The sequence below is a fragment of the Leucoraja erinacea genome, chromosome 31 (genome assembly GCF_028641065.1).
Source record: "Leucoraja erinacea ecotype New England chromosome 31, Leri_hhj_1, whole genome shotgun sequence".
NCBI lineage: Eukaryota > Metazoa > Chordata > Chondrichthyes > Rajiformes > Rajidae > Leucoraja > Leucoraja erinaceus.
The window spans coordinates 13,752,455-13,773,315 of record NC_073407.1 but is presented as its reverse complement, the minus strand read 5'-3'; the positions used below and the strand labels follow the sequence as shown (position 1 = coordinate 13,773,315).

The window sequence follows — 20,861 nt, the reverse complement described above, 5'->3', positions numbered from 1 at the left end:
ATATGGAAGTTTAATTATTGATTAGTAAGGGCATTAAAGATTACAAGGAAACTGCAGGCGATTAGGATTGAGAGGGAATAATACATTGGTCATGATCGAATAGCGGAGAAGATTCGATGGACCGAATGGCCTAATTCTGTGTTTTATGGTCTTATGAGGTTATAAACAACACTCTTGCTTACCATGAAGCGTTTTCACGATGTGTGGGAGGCCAAGGAAGCAATGCATTTGTGAGCTGCATTTTTACCCCATCAAATTTCAGCATCAGGCATGTCTATCACCGCAGTCTAGCTGAAAACATGCCCTAGTCACAGACCCCAGCCTTCGTTTATGTCGGATTTAAATATATGATTCCATTGTAGAATAACTTTTAAGAAGTCATTTGTGTTTGGCATCCACAGGCTCACGATGAAATCTGTTCCAAATACCCATTAATGTGTGAATGGTGTGGGAAGAAAAAGATTTCAAGAGAAAAGGTAAGTCCTGTGCTGAAATAAAATCAGATGAAGAGGGTCTGATTAGATCCCACGAGATAGAAAAGCTGGAGAGCTATACTCAGCAAACCGAGAAATGGGTTATTCATTTCATATACCTCTTACAGAAGTAGTTATTTCTGTTTCTCCATGTTAATCTCCAGAATGAATGAATTCCCCGTGGAATATTCTTCAACAGCACTGCCTCTCGCTGTGTACAGTTCCACTAGGTATGAAGAGAACTGCACTACAACCACACATTACATAGACATTGAATCCCATTGGGGTGTTCTACAGGAGTTGTCCTCGGAATGTGATTAAGCCATAGCTACTTTTCAACGGGCCGTGGTTCCTGGGGGCATTGGTTGCCGCTGGAACACAGTCACGTGGCCACAATTTCACTGACACTTCCTCTAAGGCTACAGCTCAAAAGGCAGCACTGTCACTGAACAATGTTATAATGTTCTTAGGTAAGAGTCAATAATTGGAGCATGTAATCATTTCCCTCCTTGCTAGGTCTAAGGACATTCATTCCTGACAGGAGCATGGTTTACATCACAAAGTGCGGAAATCTCATCTCCGCATCTACTCTGTCAAGCCTTGAAATAATTTTCTTTGTTTCAATAAGATTACCATTGTGAAGGCATTCCGGAAAATAGGTTTACAGTTTGTCCCCGGTGTCAGTGAGTTGAGAGAAAAAAGCAGAAATGGGCTGCATGTATTTGATCAGATTAACCTTTTTGAACAATTACGCAAGTAACCAGTGGCATTCTGAATTTTGATCATTCTGGATTACTGAAGCTTGCCTTACAATTCACTCTTCCCTCTTACATTTGGAAATGTGATATGTCAGCCAAAGACTGCAACAATATTCAAATAATTTGATACTCGCTTTGATGCAAAATGTTGCCTCTGCCGAATGGAACACTGTTTCAGACACAAAGGTTTATAAGAAAGAGTTATAATTATCAGATAAAATTATAGGTTGGAAACTGAGTACATTTCCTGTACACTGCCTGTTTAAAGATTTTGAAGAGCAGGAACTGCAAATTGGATTCACTGTAAAGTTCCCTCTGCATTTTTTAACAATATATTTCAGTTTACAATGCTGAGAGCAAGTTTGTTATTGGATAAACATGGCAAAACAGAAGGCACCTTGTGATAGATACAAAATACTGGAGTAACTCAGTGGGTCAGGCAGCATCTCTGGACAAAAAGGATAGGTGATGTTTTGTGTCAGGATCCTTCTTCAGATTCCACCTTGTGATATTTAGCGAGAGGGTTAGTGTGTGGCTGCATACCCACTGGAATTCCATTTAAAGTAGATTCCCATTTGGCCATTAGCAAAAGTAAATAACAAAATATTCATCCCAATTTCCCAATGCGCTCAGTGTTAGTCAATGTCCCTGGTCCACTCCAATCTTTGTCAATGTCTCTGGTCCACTCCAATCTTTGTCAATGTCCCTGGTCCACTCCAATCTTTGTCAATGTCTCTGGTCCACTCCAATCTTTGTCAATGTCCCTGGTCCACTCCAATCTTTGTCAATGTCCCTGGTCCACTCCAATCTTTGATTGGCCATTGCCAATTATTTGCTGGAAATAGAACAGTACTTACTGTCCCAACGTTTAAGAAACGGTTAGACAGGTACATGGCTAGGACAGGTTTGGAGGGATATGGACCAAGCGCAGGCTAGTGGGACTATTGTAGCTGGGACTTATTGGCCGGTGTAAGCAAATTGGGTTGAAGGGCCTGTTTCCATACGGTGCCACTTTATGACTCTATTCCTCTAAGTGCACTGAGCAAGGCAGGTGCTGGCATACTGAGTGAGGCCCCCTGGATGTGGGCACGGGCAGGGTTCTGGCTATGTCTCACCAAGCTGGGTCATCTCATGCTTAACTCATTTTTGTCTTTGCAGTATGCAGATCACATTCGAACATGTGGGAAGGTGAAGCTCCTTTGTCGCTTCCACCAGATTGGCTGTGAAATGGCAGTAGGTGGACTTTTATTTTTTTTGCTTTGTATTGTGGCAGTAACAGCATTTTTTACCAATGCCGATTCAAATGATCATGGGTGTGAATTAAATAGTGTTGCATTTATATTGAAGGGCAGCGTAATCGTACGACTATTTAAATCGAGCGCTGTACCCTATGGCCCTGGGAAGCCGAAGGGGGCTCATTTAAGTGACCCTGTTCAAGGGCGAAGGGAGTTCAGTGAGTGAACCATATGTCTTCCTCCAAGGATGAAATAATCGGCCCAGCAACACCAGTTTGGCACTTGGGCACATAAAAACTAATAATGCACATAGTTCTGACTATCATGAGTTTGCCAGTTTGGATATTAATTCCCTGATCTAAGACCTGCAAGGGGCATCGTAGTGGTACAACTGCCCGGCAGTGCCAGTGACCCAGGGTCGATCCAGAGTCTGGTATCTCTGTGTGGTGTTTACATCTCCCTGGGCCCTTGTGGGGTTCCCCTGGTTACTCCAAGGTCCTCACACATCCAAAAGGCATGTTGATAGGTTAATTGAGAAACATAATTTACCCCTTTGTGTAGGTAAGTGACAGCAGAATTAAAAAGGAGTCAATGGACATGAGGGAAATGGTTGTTGCGCCATGGGGAGAAGGTGAATGGGCCCAATGGGATTGTACTACTGGGAGCTGGCATGGATCCATTGGGCTGAACGGCCGCCTTCTGCGTCTTAAAACATGAACAAGGAGGAAGTAATTGTCCTTATTCATTAACTATCTCTTTACAAGTAGTTCTTCCACAAAGAATGTAAGAATATTGATCTTATAACAAAGGACAACTGTATTAGTAAATCGAAAAACTCCTAATGCTGGAAATCTGGCAGCATTTGTGAAAAAGGTAACAGTTAATGTTTCGGGTTCAAGATCATTTGTCGGAAATGGGAAAGGGAGAACATAAGTTACCAAAGGGAGGAAATGATGAATGAGACGAAAGTATAAAGAGCAGGAAGTGAGTAATGGAGATAAAGAAAGAAAATGCTGGAAATACCCTGCACTGCCCTTGGACTGAGAGGCAGAGTTGGCCTCTATTTGCGTTTACCAGAATAAGGAAAAAATAGAAATGGAACATGTTTTCAGTTGCAGAGAAAAGAGGAAAAAACAAAGGGCTTCTGTGACGGAATCAAAGGATATGGGGAGAAAGCAGGAACAAGATGCTGATTCTGGATGATCAGTCATGATCATATTGAATGGCGATGCTGGCTCGCAGGGCCGTATGGCCTACTCCTGCACCTGTTTTCCGTGTTTCCATGATAGGGTGGAGGAGAATGCATATAATGAAAGGTGGTGGTTCCAGCTGAGTGCTGAAGGCGTTAATGGCAGCTAGACTATCTAGTGGAGAAGTTGCAGGAGATGAGTGAGGACAGAGGGGAGAGAGAAATAAAAACATGGTTGAAACTGAGACATACAAAACAGTTCGTCTGCGGAAATCTAGAATATAAATGAGGATAAAAACCCAGCAGGTCAAGCAGCATAAACAGAGTTAGAATTGCAGTTTTATAATTTGTCATAGAACTGGGATTATCTGATTTTGTTAAATTGATTACTGAGTTTCCAATGCCAGGGAAAAGAGATGTTCTTGGAGCAATTTAATCTGCCAATGAGAGAGCTCACAGTGGAAATAGAACTGGAAAAATGAAAAGAAAAGTTAGTTCCAAGTAAGACAAAGGGAATATATTTGATAAGATGAGGTATGGTTATGATAAGTTGTTGCTAAAGAAGCCTGGTGGATGGGTTAATGAGATGGTCCCTGGCCTGCTGAGTGTTTCCAGCATTTTCAGTTTCATTTTCAGATTTCCAGCATCTGCAGCTTCTTAACTCTCATTAGTCAGCCACATCTGCTTATCAAGCATGAATCGGAGGTGAGTCAGGTGAAGGTGTGGCCATTGAGGACATCGATGCTCTGGGTAGGAGGAGATGGTGAGGATAGAACAAATGTGGTTCAGCCAGTTTTGGGGATGAGGTAGTGAGGGAGGGAAATGAAGCCGAGCTCAAGGTGAAAGGAAGACGCCTGGTGTGTAAAATGTAATGTGCAAGAGAGCTGCAGAGACTGGAAGAAAATAAAGGGGTCCTCCTAGGAAGCTGGGTGCCTGGAGGGAACTCAAACCAGTCAACAATCTGGATGAGGGGTAGGAATAAAGTTATACAGTGATGTAACTCACCAGCCTGCATCAAGGTGTCCTGAATTCATCTTACTCTTGACATAGAGGGAGGCTACTGGGAACACGGAGTATAGGACCACTGTCAGAGCAATCCCATCAGTAATTACCACTTATTTCCATGCAAATTATCTTTCAATGACACCTGTGCTAGGGGCAATTTGTAGTAACTTATCAAGCTATTTGCCTTTGGCATGTGGGAGTTGACAACAACACTCTGGGAAAAACCCATGTGTGCTCATGTGGAGACCATGCAAAGTCCAGACGAGGCAGCACTTGAGGTTAGAATTAAACCTGGATCGCTGGAGCTGCAACATTATCTGCCGCAGCGCTGTTGTCCCACATTCTGAACTGAGGCAATAGTGATGCTTCTGTTCTGAATGAGCTTGATCACATTCCATCTGGAACACTGTATCCATTTCTGGTCTTAGAAACTAAAGATCTATTGCTCTTGGAGTGACTGCAGTATAAATGGGCTGAGTAATTTGTATGAGGATATATTTTGAGGGCAGGTTTCCTAAATTCGACCTTCTAGTTTTCTAAGACTATGGGATGATTTAATCCCAATATTTAAAATGATGAAGATTCATTTGGGTATTCAATGAAAAAACATGTTTTCTGGAGGGGAAACACGTAAAAGGGTAATATTACACGATGGGCTGTTCAACAGTGAATTTAGGAAGCATACTTTACTCAAAATCTCATTCAGTGACTGAATGTTGGGGGACAATTACAATTTTAAAGGCTAAAATCAGTTTTGTCACTGAGCACATCAAAAACGGGCCAACGAGTTGAGTTAGAGATGTAAGAATCAGAATATCTGCCGATGCTTAACAGGTCGGGCAGCAACTGTGGATACTTGTTCAAACTGACTGACTTTCACCACTTTCTGTTCTGTACAAATATGTACCAAAACACAACCTTACTAATTTGCTGTATAATTTCTTTACGCATATCTGCAGTAATTTAGCTGGGTTTTCAGCTATGCAGTAGCTAGGTCAGAACAGCCACCGAGGGCAACCAGCAAGACAGATTAACTGAAGGACACTTAATGTAAGTTCCTTGAAACCAGCATGAGGGTTATTCCTTGTTTTATGTCAGTATGAGATTTAAAACAGAAGACTTGTTTAGGAAGCCAGGTCTACATTGTCTTAGTTGATAAGCAGTGAATTGACAATGGTTTAATCATTAATGTTGGTGTCCCAAGGGTAGGGATTATTTTCCCTGGAGCAGAGGAGGCTGAGGCATGACATTGTAGACGTTTATAACCAGCATATGGGAGTCTAAAGGGCATAGGTTTAAGGTGAGATGGGGAGGATTTAAAGGGGACCTGAGGGGTAAATTTTCACATGGCGTGTGGTGGAAAAAGTTGCCACAGGAGATGGTGGAACCTGGCACAATCACAATATTTAATAGACGTTTGGACAGATACATGGACAGGTATGATTAAGCAAGATATGGACCAAACGCAGGCAAAGGGGCGATGAGTTGGACAGAAGGGCCTGTTTCCATGCTGTTTTACTGTATCACTATGAGAGAGTTCATCCTACCACCCACGCTCTCCATGCTCCACGCACATAAAACAAAGTAGAGAGGTTTGTGTTCATTCACTGTTGTACCCTCAACTTCCATGTACGGCAGTGATCAGGTTGACACCCCAATTGAATCCAACATACTGGGTAGAGCTGTCAGAGTTCATAGACTCCTTCACTAATCAATCCAGTAGCAAATGGGATCTCGGGTCCCCATGTGAGTTGTTTAACAGTTATGGATGGAGTTCTCTGAGCCAGGTTTATCACCAAGATCAACGGCCGATCTGTCTGTCACTGCTCTTATCATAGTTGAATTTATTGCACAGAACACAAAAACAACAAGCAAGAATACTTCCAGTAACATCGGGACCGAGGCATTGTAGGAGTACTCCTGTGGCTAATTTGTTGTTATTTATTTTTGATGAGAGTGAAACTGTTGTGTTTGAATGTTCCAAATGATGCCTTGGATATATAAACTGGCTGGGTTGAATTGTGATACAGGAATGTGTTTGCTGATTAGCAGAGTCAAGAGTGTCCCTGGGCGAAGGGAGAGAGGGAGGCAGAAAAGATGTTCCGCCAAGATTCCCGCTTACAGTTGAAGAGTCTTCGACCCTAAATGTTAACGCTGCTTTTCCTTCCATTGATGGTGTCTAACCCACTGAGTAATTCCAGTGTATTTTGATTTTATCCCTAATTATTGTTGTGTGTTCATTCCTGCTCGTGTGTGTGTGTGTGTGTGTGGCTCGGCGATCATGGCTGTAAACTGTGGCGTTTAGCTGACCTTATATCTCTTTAATTATTTGGCATCTTTAGTGGCTTGGTGGGGGATGGGTGGGGATTGGAATCTGGAGTGTTGCTGAGTCTGGCAGTAAACGTTTTTGCTAGATGTGGTTTCCCGTTTTGCATCTGTGTCAGTAACTTGATCAAGCAAAGTTTTTCTAAACTTGGACCCTTTCCTGGAATGTTAATTAGCACTGCCTGTTAATGCCTGCCTTGTAATCCCACAGATTTTCTTACATTAGACATTTGATTTAACACAGCCAGTGGCATTAATTGTCCTTTTACAAATCATGTGAATAAAAACTGACAAGAGCTTGTAAACACTGGAAATGCTTTTTTTCATTGCACACAAAGTTGTAATGACATCCCTCCCCTCAGAAATGCTGATAGTTGCATTTCCACAATAAATTCAACCATATCAAGTGATCGTTGGCTTGCTCGGCTGAAAGGTCTGTTTCCTTGCTAAATCTTTCAGTCAATCAATTCAATCTGGGAAGCTGAGCAAAAAATGTTTGTCTTTGCTTGTGTGAATAGATTGTACAATTTTGGATTCTTCACCTTTTCTAAAATAAAGTGTATGGCTGCTGTGGAGTGAGTGTAGCAGAGTGGTTCCTGGAATAGCAGGTCTGTTACAGGAGGAGAGGCTGAGTAGGTGAGAGTTCAGGAGAGAACGTGGTGACCCCGTTCATTTAGTTTTAAATGTAGGCAGTATGATTATGATTGCAAATGATACAAAAAATGGCGTGATTGATAACATAGAAAAGTAGGTGCAGGAGGAGGCCATTCGGCCGTTCGAGCCGGCACCGCCATTCAATATGATCATGGCTGATCATCCTGAATCAGTGTCCTGTTTTTGCTTTTTCCCCGTAACCTTTGATTCCGTTAACCCTAAGAGCTATATCTATATCTAACTCTCTAAGTGAGGAGCTAGGGCAATATTGATGACGATGAAATGGGCAGAGTAATGGCAGATGGAATCTAATGCTGCAGAATGGAATAATAATGTTGCTAACAATGAATGTAATAAAAACACCTTTGGGTAAATTCAAGGACTAATAACCGGTTAGGTCAAAGGGTACACTAACTTCTGAATGGAAGGGCACTTATTGTACAATGGATCAAGAGGTGAGTGTATTGATGACAAATTTCCCTAGAGGTAACCAATGACGGTTCTTTGTGTAAATTCAAGGATCTCTGAAAATGATCATTAGCTTGTAATCGTACAGACTAGATGGGCCAAATGAGATAAATTGGTAATATTCTTATGGCTTCTTTTCCAGAAAGTGCTTGATAGATAAATGGTAAAGAGGGCATGCCAGATACTTGCATTGGCCAGGGCACAGAATATAATAGTAGGGAAGTTACGGTGGAGCTTTCCATAACAGCTGGAATATTATGTGCAGTTCCAGTCATCACTGAATAGGAAGGATGTGATTGCACTGGAATGTATGCAGAGGAATTTCACCAGGATGTTGCCAGAGAAGGAGTTTTTAATTCATGTGGACAGGCTGGGTTTGCTTTTCTTGGAGCAGAGGAAACTGAGAAGGGATCTGATAGAAGTGTACAAAATTGAGCGGTATAGAGGCTAATGAGTCTGGAACCAGGAACCACAGTCTCGGAATAAGGTGTAGGCCATTTAGAACTGAGATGAGCAATTTCTTCACCCAAATGGTTGTGAATGTTTGGAAGTTTCAAAATAAAACTTGATGGGTTTTTGCATATTGAATGAATCAAGGATGGGCAGATAGGGCAGGAAAAATGTGTGGTGGTAGAATGTCAGCCATGATCTTGATGAACAGTGGAACAGGCACAAAGGGTCAAAGGGCCTACTCCAACTTCTTAAATTCTTATGTTGCCACCATTTAATATATTCAGGAATATACTTCCATGGCCTCTGAGCCCATTTTTATTGCCTACAGTGGAACTAATGGTGGAGAGGTGAGTGTATTTGGTGACCAATATTTCCCTAGTGGTTTCTACTGGTAACCAATGACAAGGTTCTTTTATTTTAACCCCTTACTCCCCACCCAAGTAAATGTCAAAGAACTAGATTGGGCCAAATGATCATTGGCTTGTAATAGTCCTGGGTCTAGATTAAAAAGATTTTATCTGATTCCATTCTTATGCCTTCTTTTCCAGAAAGTGCTTGATCCATAAAACATAAACCTACAAACTCGACTATTTTCATACTTGTTTAATAGTTGAGAGGAACAAACAACAAACCCCCCCCCCCCCCCCCCCCCCCCAACAATACATTAGTTTGGAAAGACAGGATCTGGTTCCCTGCCTTCAAAACATGTCAACGCATCCAGCACTCGGAAAATGTGTTGTAGCGGCTTTTATCCTTGCTGCATCTGTGTGGATCGTCAATTGTTTTCTTATATAGTCTTCAATTGATTTCACAGGTTGAGAAGGAGAAATTACTTGAGCACGAGAACCAGTGCACAGTAGAGCACCTCCGTATGATGCTGCCGCAAATCATGGAGTTAAAGAATGCAACAGGCGGCTTGCAACCCACGAGTCTGCAGCAGGGCAATGTTAAAGTAAACCAGCTGCTGACTTCAGTTCGACAAATAGAAGAATCAATTAGGCCTTTCTACTCTCTCGGTCAGCAGGCCGCCTCCTCTGAGATGTTGGGGAAATCCGAAAAGCTAGACAACGTCGAAAAGCGGTGCGAAGCTCTCAAACACCAAGCTGAAACGTTTGAAAATATTGTTTGTGTTCTCAACCGTGAAGTGGAGAGAGCCTCTGTAAGCATGGCAGCGTATGAGCAGCAACACAAACTAGACCAGGAGAAGATTGAAGACCTGCTGGCAAAGGTATGTGGAAAGAGGACAGTGAACATCTTGAGGCCCACCCAGGTGGTCACCCCCTCTGCTGGGTCAGTGTCAGTCAAACACTGCCCAGTGGCTCAAACAAGATGCATTCTTTCTGCATGCAGCGAGGCACCCTGTGCCAGCAGCTATTCAATAGTTAAACTTTGGCATTGAGAAGGTGATGAATAAGATGAAGCCATCTCTGTGGAATTTCTGGCTGACCTCTGCATTGGTTGGGGACATTGCACTGGAATTCAGGGTATGGCTCCACGATCTTTCCCACTCTCGAGCAGATTAATGTGTAAATGAGCATATAATCATTCCTCAAGTGGAATGCACTTGCTGGGAATTTAGGAGCCGAGTGATTAAATAATTATGGGAGAATGCCAGTTGGGCTTCTGATATGATTGATGCAAAGTTGCAAGGTCACCATCTGGAGCTCTACCTGCAAATTAAAACGTTCCCATTCACCAACCAGTCTGTTTTTTTTCCGGTCTCGTGAATTGCCTTCTTGTTTTCACTCTTCAAACCTGTTCTCAGGTGCGTCAGATGGACCGTGTGTCAGCACTGAAGGACCTGGCGATAGCAGAGCTGGAGGTGAAGCTGCAAGCCCTCGAGTTCAGCACCCACAACGGCGTCTTCATTTGGAAGATAGGAGATTTCAGCAGAAGGCGACAGGATGCCAAATCCCAGAGGTCACCAGCCATATTCTCACCAGGTTGGCCCTGAATTATTGATTATGATTTTAGGGAATATTTAAATTTAGCCTAATATTGCCCATGATGAAATGACGGAAAGTGCAAGCACTGAATGAACGCAGCTGGGCCTCATTGTCTGAATTATCTGAGGGCATCTACAGCCAGAAAATGAAACTATTACCAGTAGACAGTCATTTCTGTCAACTGCCTGGCAGTGGCAATGAATCTATCCCCACTGTGCTTTGTCCCTCTGCTCTCTTGCTTCCCACTGAGCCCATCTCCCTGCTCTCTGACTTCCCACTGAGCCCTGTCCCACCGCTTACTGGCATCACACTGTGCCCGGATCCTCTGCTCACTCACTTCCCACTGGGTGCTGACATTCTTTGACTCCCAACTACTCTCTGGGTATCGGCGCTCAAATGTTCAAGTCCCTTTCTCCATATGTGGCAATCTCTGAACAGCTGCAGTTACTGGTTGACAGAAGATAAAGTCCTATCACTGACTGCCAGGGAGCCTGAAACTGGAACTGCCCTCACAAAGAGGCCCACCTACCAACTTATCCATGTCAGTGGTTGTGGGACCTGTTTTGTTTATCCACTTTTTTTTTTTTAATATACTACCAATATTTATCATTTTGGAAACATTTTTCTCAATGTTGATTCCTGTATCAGGTGCTCTCCTTCAAAGATAGAAGCTAATTATTCATTTTGATCTCTCCTTCTCTTATAGCCTCTGCATAGTGTACAGTTTTGACCTCTAATATTTCCCATCACAAATTTATTGAAAAAGGTTTTGATATTTTATTTTATTTTATTTTAACGACAAGGATATTTTTATGCTTCCAGTTTGACTTGTATTTCATTTTTAAATTCACTTTCCATTCTCCTGGGGCTTTCCCCAGTGTCGTACTTGCAGTGTTAGTCATCAACTTTCCTTTGAGAACATAGAATTGGTCAAGTAACACTTTTATACATGTCGCTTTTCCTTTCATTGGCGCAATGTTTGCAAATTCCCATTTTCTTTCTTTGGGAATAATTTGGTCTGAACCTTGAGACTGATCTGAATGGTGACTGTTAAGTGAGTTTGTGTGTGTGTGGAATAAAATGAGGTGCAGGTTCAGATGGGACCAGCAAGTGCACAGTGTTACAGCGGGATGGAGAGGAAAGGAATATGCATCAGAACGGGTAAATCACAGAGTTGGAAAGGACAGGTTAAATCCTTGGAGAATTGGCCTAACATTAGAGACAGAAAGCACAGAAACACTCCTTAAGTGCACCAGGTTCACACTGACCATCATGCACCCATTTCATACTTATCTTAACCTAACCCATTTTATTCTCCCCCTCATTCCCATCAATGACCCAAATTCTCACATTCTACCACTCGTCAACCCGAGTATGGTCAATTTAATGCACCTAATTAAACTACAACCTGGCGCTCTTTGAGATGTAGGAGGAAGGTGAAGCACTTGCATGGGCACAATAAAATGCAGACAGGAGGTGAGGATTGAACATGGGCCTGTGGAGCTGTGAGAAAGCCGATTGTCCTGCCTCTTAACGGGGGGGGGAGGGAGGGATGTTACAGACCCATGACTGGGGGGGGAGAGATGTGTTCCTTCTCACTGCCAACTGTGCCATCTGCCACCTTCATTGTCTGTCTGTCAGTCCTCTGCTACTTACTGTTGCTCATCAGTCGTCCTCATCTCACAGCCAGTACAATTTTGTCCCGACTGCTCGGCATTGTCCCTGCCCGTTGCCACTGTCCAGCTCTAACACTTCCTTTTTAATTGTTCAGCTTTCTACACCAGTAAGTACGGATACAAGATGTGCATGCGTATCTACCTGCACGGTGACGGCGTGGGTCGCAGCACCCACCTGTCCCTCTTCTTTGTCATTATGAAGGGAAACTTCGACGGATTGCTCAGATGGCCATTCAAACAAAAGGTAGGTTTGCATTCTCGTGGCCAACACATTAAGGAGCCCTGTTGGCAGTTAATGAAGCTCAGGCATACACAGGCCCATGGAGGAGGGAGGGGGTTTGAATGCATTGAGCAAGTCTGACGCAAACACATTGGCAGATTTGTCGGTAGTTCTCAGGAGCCTGCTGGTGAGGCAGAGGAGGAACAGACAATGAGTAAAGGAGGATGGGGAGTGTCGGTCAGGTGGAACCAGTTACTCAGGGAAGCGGTGGGAGAGACCCATGACTGGGGGGGGGGTCCCTGATAGTAGAGATGTGCCAGCTGTTCTATAGGTAGAGTTCTGTGAGGTGTCCTGGGCATCATCCCTTAATTTGAGATTGTCTGGGAACTACTCATTGTCTCCTCATTGAAACGTACAAAATAGTGAAAGGCTTGGATAGCGTGGATGCGGAGAGGATATTTCCAAAGTGGGAGAATCTAGGACTAGAAGTCATAGCCTCAGAATTAAAGAACTTTCTGTTAGGAAGGAGATGAGGAGGAATTTCTTTAGTCAGAGGGTGATGAATCTGTGGAATTCTTTGCCACAGAAGGCTGTGGAGGCCAAGTCAGTGGATATATTTAAGGCAGAGTTAGATACATTCTTGATTTGTATGGGTGCCAGAGGTGATGGGGAGATAGATGAGCCATGATTCAATGGCGTAGACTTGGTGGGCCGAACGGCCTAATTCTGCTCCTGTCACTTATGATCTTGCTGTGTACAGCCTGCCCTGATTCCTACATTGGAACAACAGCTGCTCCTCGGAGGAGCAGGCCTCATATGCATGGCATGCTGTAGAATGGTCTGCAGATGGTTTGTAAATGCCAGCTTGTTCCTGCTTGCCCACAGGTGACACTCATGCTGCTGGACCAGACCAATCGTGAGCACATCATTGATGCATTCCGACCGGACGTCACCTCATCCTCTTTCCAGAGACCAGTCAATGAGATGAACATCGCCAGTGGGTGCCCTCTCTTCTGTTCACTCAGCAAACTGGACAGCAATAATAATTATTTGGTTGATGACAGCATTTTCATCAAGGCTATTGTGGATTTAACAGACCTGTAACAAACCTTTATCACCTACAGCAGGGTCAAAGATCTCAAGCTGACAGCCTTGCTATATCGTTGTATTGAGGGGGGGGGGGGATTACTCAGTCAGCATGATTGCACCAGAAGTACAGGCACACTGGTCCCACTGCCACTCAGATATGTGCTGGACTGAGAGCTGGTCAGTAAGAAGCCCACTGCAGTCTCCTTTCCTTTTCCAGTCTACCTGCAATCAGTGGATGATGTGCTGCTTGTTGCTAAACGCAGAGTGGTAGCAGGAGGAACATCTGGCTGGTCTTTCCCCCATAGGCCGTTTTTGTAAGCGGAATGGGCAGTTAAAGATGAGGTACAGTGGATGTATCTTGTCTCTATCTTTCCCCTTTTCTCTCGTGGAAGAGTCGAAACCAGTGTATTCTAAAGTGATAGACACAAAATATTGGAGTAACTCAGCGGGTCAGGCAGCATCTCTGGAAAAATGGGTGACGTTTTGGGTCGTGATCCTTCAGACTGAATCGGGGAGAGATACAGAGATAAGGGTGCGAAAACCAGCTGGGATGGAGATTAAGGACAATGTAGAATAGATCATTGTTTGCTAGAAGTTAACAACAAAGCAGACAGCGATAAAATGTAAACGAGGACAGTCAGACTAGTTAGAGAAATGGGAAGGGGGGGAAGGATGGAGAGAGAGGGAAAGTTACTTGAAGTTAGAGAAGTCAATATTCATTGAAGTATGAACAGGGGGAATCTGGGTTGCAGGTGTCAGATGTGTTATTGTAGGTGTGGTGGGGGGCAAGATACAGCTGTCGTGTGCCTATTTCGTGGGGGTAAAAGTCACTGAGATGATGAAAGTCTCCCATTAACATGCCATAAGAACATTATATTGCTTCTATTCAGGAAGGGAGACTGGGAGTGTGCTGCACACTTGACCCAGTCTTGGAGAACTCTCAATGTCAGCAATGTTCATCTCTATTCACTCGGGTGTCATCTCCACCAAGCCAATTATTGTTAGATGCAAGAGTGCCTGAGTACCTCTTCCTACTGCCTGGCTGTTTTTTGATGAAGGCATGTTATTTCAAGGAAGTGTGAGGGAGGGTGAGGAAGAAAATGCAGAAACTCAAAAGATGCTAGTCCTTACCAACCGTCCTTGGCTTGGACCTCATCCTGGGAATGAAAAGTTTGAATCAGCAGTTTTCAGGGTTTCTGAAACTAGAAATTTAAAAACTGCAGATGCTGGAAATCTGGAAAAAAAAAAGCAGAAAATGTTGGAAAAAACTCAGCAGATCTACAGAAAGAGAAACGGTCAATATTTCATTAACTGATGAAGAGGTTGGCCTGAAAAGACTTTCCACTGATTCTGCCTCACCTGCTGAGTTTTACTAAAATGTTCTGCATTTGCTTCAGATTATGGAGTGCTTTGATCGAGTTTATTTACTCTTAATATAATATTAACTATAGTCCATAATTTTATGGAAAATATATAATTTTAGTAATGTATTTTTCCAGGTTGTTTTCAAGAGTGGAAGCATGTGTAGGCCTTGAAGTAGCTGGAAGTTAATGGAGCTGGGGGACTCTTTTGAAGATTCAGTCTCCATCTCTATCTACCACACCTGGGTGGGCCATGGTTATAGTAGGGAAGAATTCCAACTGGGTAAGACTGCAGTGGGAGAGATTGACAATGCCCAGGGCTGAAAGGAGGGTTTGGGATGCCCTGTTTTGGCTTCGTTTTTATCTGGAATGTACTTGTGGAAAATACATATCATTCATGTTGTTAACCCCCATCTGTTACCCTGTGGATACATAGAGGGTATTTGCAGTGAGACGTGAAAGATTGATATGGACAGATAATTATTTAATCACAATTCAGAGATACTCCTGGCTGTGGTATCCATGGTGTACCCATTCCCTATACCCTGCGAATAACACATTAACTGTCACTGCCTCACAAGAGAATGACTAATTTGGCCACGTGACATGGACCAGCACCTATCACAGACTAGGATCTGGAATGAGAAAGAATGGATTGGGAAGAAGCTCCAGTTAAATGAGGCTAATATCCCTGAGGTAGGGTATTTCCCAGTGGTGACATTGTGTGAAGAGGAGGGCCCTGTCTTTGTGCTTATCCTATTGTGAAACTGTTTATATAATTGAGCTGGCTTCTAGCCAAGGGCAGGCAGTTATGCAATTGACTCGAGTGTTTGATTTGCCATCACGTTAATTCTGTTTGGGGACCAGCCTTTTTCATTGTGGGCAATATTATGTTTAGTACACTCCACCCTGCCTGACATTTAGAATATTTATAGTGCTCTGTTTTTTTATGTTATTTAGTTTAGTTTAGAGATACAGCGCGGAAACAGACCCTTCGACCCACCAAGTCCACGCTGACCAGCGACCCCCGCACATTAGCACTATCCTACACGCACTATTTACATTTGTACCAAGCCAATTAGCCTACAAACCTGTACATCTTTGGAATGTGGGAGGAAACCGGACCTCCCGAAGAAGACCCATGCAGGTCACAAGGATAACATACAAACTCCATACAGACAGCACGCTTAGTCAAGATTGAACCCGGGTCTCTGCCGCTGTAAGGCAGCAACTTTACTGCTGTGCCACCATGCCGTCCATGTTTTTGAGGGAATTGAGGGAAGTCAAGACTCTGAGCATGGTGGGTGTTTGTGGAAAACATTGCACCTGTTGCTGATGATTGATGGAATTATTGGAGGGCAGAGCAGATATTTCATTGGGTTTAAACAGGAAATGCTGGAAACACCTGACAGATGATGCAAGATCCATCGAGCACTCAAGCGCTCTCTGCTCTCACGCCAGATCTACACGTGGTTGTTAGGAGCTCGGTGTTGAGTTCCCCGCGATCGTCTCAGTCAGATGAGATACTACATATTGAATTTGCATCGTTTTATTGGATCAGATTAATTTACCTTGTTCTGAAGCAGAGTTGTCAACCCGACCACTAACCCCATCTCTTTCTCACTCTCTCACACACACACACATACACATATATTACCTGACCTACTGAGTGTTGCCAGCATTTTTTGTTTTTATTTCAGATTTCCAGAATCTGCAGGTTCTTTGCTTTTCAATATGTCCAGGTGTCTGCTGTGCTCTGATATCTGTTCATTGTGTGGCTTTCATACAATGGGTCTTGTATACAAATAATTGGAGGAAGGATATGTCAATATAGATCTGTCAGCTGTGAATTCAACGGCAAGGATATAATTTAATGCAGCTCCGTGAAGGAGTGATATAATGAAATATTTGTGTGGTTTTTTTTTAATTGTACTACCCAGAAGAGGCAGCTGCCTGAGGAGAAAGACTGGGTTAATAATTGCTGTTGCTCAATGAATACAATTAGTAATAAAGCATCATGTTTACAAATGTATTCCACCATTGAAGTGAAGGTGCTGTCCTGTAAAGAATGGGCCACACTGGCAGCAGTGTGTAATGTGAACTCTATCAATGCCATTATAAAACATCAGTTTGAGGATGGTGCTTTCCGGCATCGGCTCGTTGATGGGGTCAGATCCCTGATGGTCTGCGAATTCAGTCAACTGACATGGAAAGCATTGGTAGAAATTGGCTAAGTCCACAGAGCTGGCTTGATGAATTCCATACACAACGCACCCCTATGTAACATTCATGTCACAGATAAATCCTTTTAAGGAAGTTTGGCGTGGACTTTTCTCAGCTACAACTATTCTCAAGTTGAGGATGGAAAACATGTAGGATTGGAGCTCATCTCAGTGATTGATGTGACTTATTAATGCCATATGAATCATATTCCATGATCCAGTGAAAAGCACCAGAATCTACTCTGTGCTCATGCTATTTAGACACACAGCAGCATCAACATTGCTGCACCTACCCCTAGCCAATAAAATGCACAGCAGCATAAACCTCCCAATGCACACCGAGTCTTCAAATTCACTTTTCGTCTATACTTCAGAAGATGGTGAATGATTTTGGACATTTGAGCATTGAATGCTTTGGTAGCTACATACAGTGCCCTCGATAATGTTTGGGACAGAAACCCATTTGTAATAGAAAACATCACATGTGGTTAAAGTGCACATTGTCAGATTTTATTAAAAATATATTTTTATACATTTTGGTTTCACCAGGTAGAAATTACAGCTGTGTTTATACATGGTCCCGCCATTGTGTTTGGGACACCTGACACCATAATGTTTGTAATTGCTCAGGTGTGTTTATTGCCTCCTTAATGCAGGTATAAGAGAGCTCTCAGCACCTAGTCTTTTCTCCAGTCTTTCCATCACCTTTGGTCCTCATGTTGATGAACAGCAATAGAAGTTTCCAAAGTTGTCCCAATGAAAGTCAAAGAAGCCATTATGAGATGTGAAACAGGAATAAAACTGTTAGATACATCAGCCAAACCTTAGGCTTACCAAAATCAACTGTTTGGAACATCATTAAGAAGAAAGTACTGGCGAGCTTACTAATCGCAAATGGACTGGCAGGCCAAGGAAGATCTCCACAACTGATGACAGAAGAATTCTCTCTATAATAAAGAAAAATCCCCAAACACCTGTCTGACATATCAGAAACACTCCAGGAGTCGTGTGGATTTGTCAATGACCACTGTCCGCAGAAGACTTAATGAACAGAAATACAGAGGCTGCACTGCAAGATGCAAACCACTGTTAGCTGCAAAAGTAGGATGGCCAGGTTACAGTTTGCCAAAAAGTACTTAAAAGAGCAACCACAGTTCTGGAAAAAGGTCTTGTGGAGAGATGAGATGAAGATTAACATATCACAGTGATGGCAAGAGCAAAGTATGTAGGAGAGAAGGAACTGCCCAAGATCCAAAGCATACCACATCATCTGTGAAACACAGTGGTGGGGGTGTTATGGCCTGGGCATGTATGGCTACAGAAGGTACTGGCTCACCTATCTTCATTGATGATACAACTGCTGATGGTAGTAGCATATTGCATTCTGAAGTGTATAGATGCTTCCCATCCGCTCAAGTTCAAAAAATGTCTCAAAACTCATTGGCCGGCAGTTAATTCTACAGCAAGACAATGATCCCAAACGTACTGCTGAAGAAACAAAGGAGTTTTTCAAAGCTAAAAAATTGTAATTTCTTGTGTGGCCAAGTCAATCACCTGATCTGAACCCAATTGAGCATGCCTTTTATATGCTGAAGAGAAAACTGAAGGGGACTAGCCCCCAAAACAAGCATAAGCTAAAGATGGCTGTAATACATGCCTGGCAGAGCATCACCAGAGAAGACACCCAGCAGCTGGTGATGTCCATGAATCGCAGACTTCAAGCAGTCATTGCACACAAAGTATATGCAGCTAAATACTAAACATGACTACTTTCATTTACATGACATTGCTGTGCCCCAAACATTATGGTGCCCTGAAATGTGGGGACTGTATAAATACTGCTGTAATTTCTACATGGTTATAATTTGAGGTGTGTCGAGATTGATTGGGGGGGGGGGGGGGGGGGGGGGACGTACCTAAATAAGTGATCCACCAGAAAAGGTCTTCACAATTGTTTCCACCTTATCTGTTTTTCATTGCACTCCCCAAGTTCAATGCATCTCACATTAACCACTTATCTTATTCTGTTAATCTGTTGATTCATCTCTAAAAAAAACATGTATGCTTTACTCAATTCACGCCTACTGCGATAGCGATTTCCACACTATGAGAAAACACATTTCTACTACAGGTATATCTATGGTGTAGTTTGGACTTCCCCGCAATTGTCATTTTTTTTCTGTCTGACCTATTTATTCCACTAAAAAAAAATCTTCCATCAGGTCACCACATCAACCTATTCTAAAGCAGTTTGGCCAATTCAGCTTTTCCTGATAGTGACCGAGAAGAAGTTGGAAAGGCTATGTCAACTATAAAAGCCAACAGAATAGATGGTTTATGCTGAAGTTCTCAACTTGGTGTGGAACTTCGGTCAAAACCCACAATGTGGAACCCTGGGAGATTCCATAATCATGACCGCCTACAAGAAATAAAATCATTCCCAATTATGGTAACTGCAGAGTGATCTCCCTACTGTCTGCCAGGAAATGGCAGACCAGAATTCCCTCAACCCCCATTAAGTGGCCAGGGAGCTGCTCTGTAAAGCACTGTCGATTCTATCTACCTGACGGCACAGTGATGTGAATCCGGAATTGCAGAGAATACCACTGTATATGGTCTCCTTCCACATGGGTAAAACCTTTATGATTCAGCTATTTGGAAGAAACGATACATTCCACATGTACTCAAATGCTTCAATATCCTTGCTGTTGTCCTGTCTCCTTGGAGGGTGAAAGCAATTAATGTCAGTTGGCAGAAGGCTTTGATGTATTAAGGACACGTTAGCAGAAAACTAGCCCAAGCCATTGTAAAGATGTATTCTTCAACTAATTTAGAACATACGTATGGGTTGGATTTACAATAGACCCATATTTCCAATTTTTGCTTGCACGTGGTTGGAGTGTGAGGATTCTGAACACATTACTTGTTTAAGGTAATGTTTCTGGAGAGCTGAACTGCATTTTTTTTCTACATTTAACATCACAAGTAGGAGATGGCCAGCTGCCCACAGCTTTTGTGTGTAATAGGATTTGGAGAATATTCTTCACTGCTCATATTTAATGCTCTTAAATATCCCCACTCACTTTAATCAAAGATGAAGTTTCAGTTTAAATAGCAAATTGATTGAAATACAGGTACAGGTATGCTTGCTTTAAAAAAAAAAAACATTCCTCTTTCCCTGGAACACCTTCCACATTTGGCACATGATGAATGAGTCTTTAATTCACTTTTCATTAACAAAAACTCTGCCAGAAGGATAACAGGAATTTAAGGTGATTCAACAACACTATCTCAAGTCCAATTCGAAATGGACAATAAATGCCTGTCTTGCCAGTGAAGTCTGGGTCTTGAATTTAAAATAATGATGATTTTGTGCAGATGTACGAAAGTTTATTCTGGGAACAGGGAGGCAGTACAGTGGCACGGCAAGTAGAGCTGCTGGCTCACAGCTCCAGCAACCTGGGTTCAATCGCCACCTCTGCTTTCTCTGTGTAGTTTGGATGCTCTCTGGAGTTCCTCCACCGTACAAAAGACACGCAGGTTTGGAGGTTAATTAGCCGTTGTGAGTTGCCCCTTGTGTAAAATCTGGGGCCAGTGATAAGCAGAAGTGCAGAATGAAATGGAATTAGTGTAAATGGGTACTTGGTGTTGGTTTTTGGCCTCAACCGGAAATGGGGAGTGTGTTTGTAGAAGATAACTGGTTGGATTTACATCCCAGAAAGAAGCAGAGAATCTTAAAGCCTTCCTAGAGGGGGATGTAGCTGTACAAGGTCTAGATATTCATGGT

At 42.9% G+C, this 20,861-nt stretch overlaps 1 protein-coding gene across 4 annotated transcripts in view; it reads left to right on the top strand.

Annotated features, from left to right (window-relative positions):
• LOC129711946 (TNF receptor-associated factor 2-like) overlaps positions 1 to 16,884 on the top strand; it is a 39,914-nt gene extending 23,030 nt beyond the window's left edge. For 3 of the 4 annotated variants that reach the window (XM_055659995.1, XM_055659993.1, XM_055659994.1), the window contains 6 exons: positions 402 to 476; positions 2,390 to 2,464; positions 9,375 to 9,788; positions 10,326 to 10,503; positions 12,278 to 12,426; positions 13,288 to 16,884. In XM_055659995.1, coding sequence (XP_055515970.1) covers positions 402 to 476; positions 2,390 to 2,464; positions 9,375 to 9,788; positions 10,326 to 10,503; positions 12,278 to 12,426; positions 13,288 to 13,506 — 1,110 coding nt within the window. In that variant the 3' untranslated portion in view covers positions 13,507 to 16,884. The remainder of the gene's footprint in view (positions 1 to 401; positions 477 to 2,389; positions 2,465 to 9,374; positions 9,789 to 10,325; positions 10,504 to 12,277; positions 12,427 to 13,287) is intronic. The other variant, XM_055659997.1, reaches the window with a different exon arrangement.
• Positions 16,885 to 20,861: the final 3,977 nt, after the last annotated feature.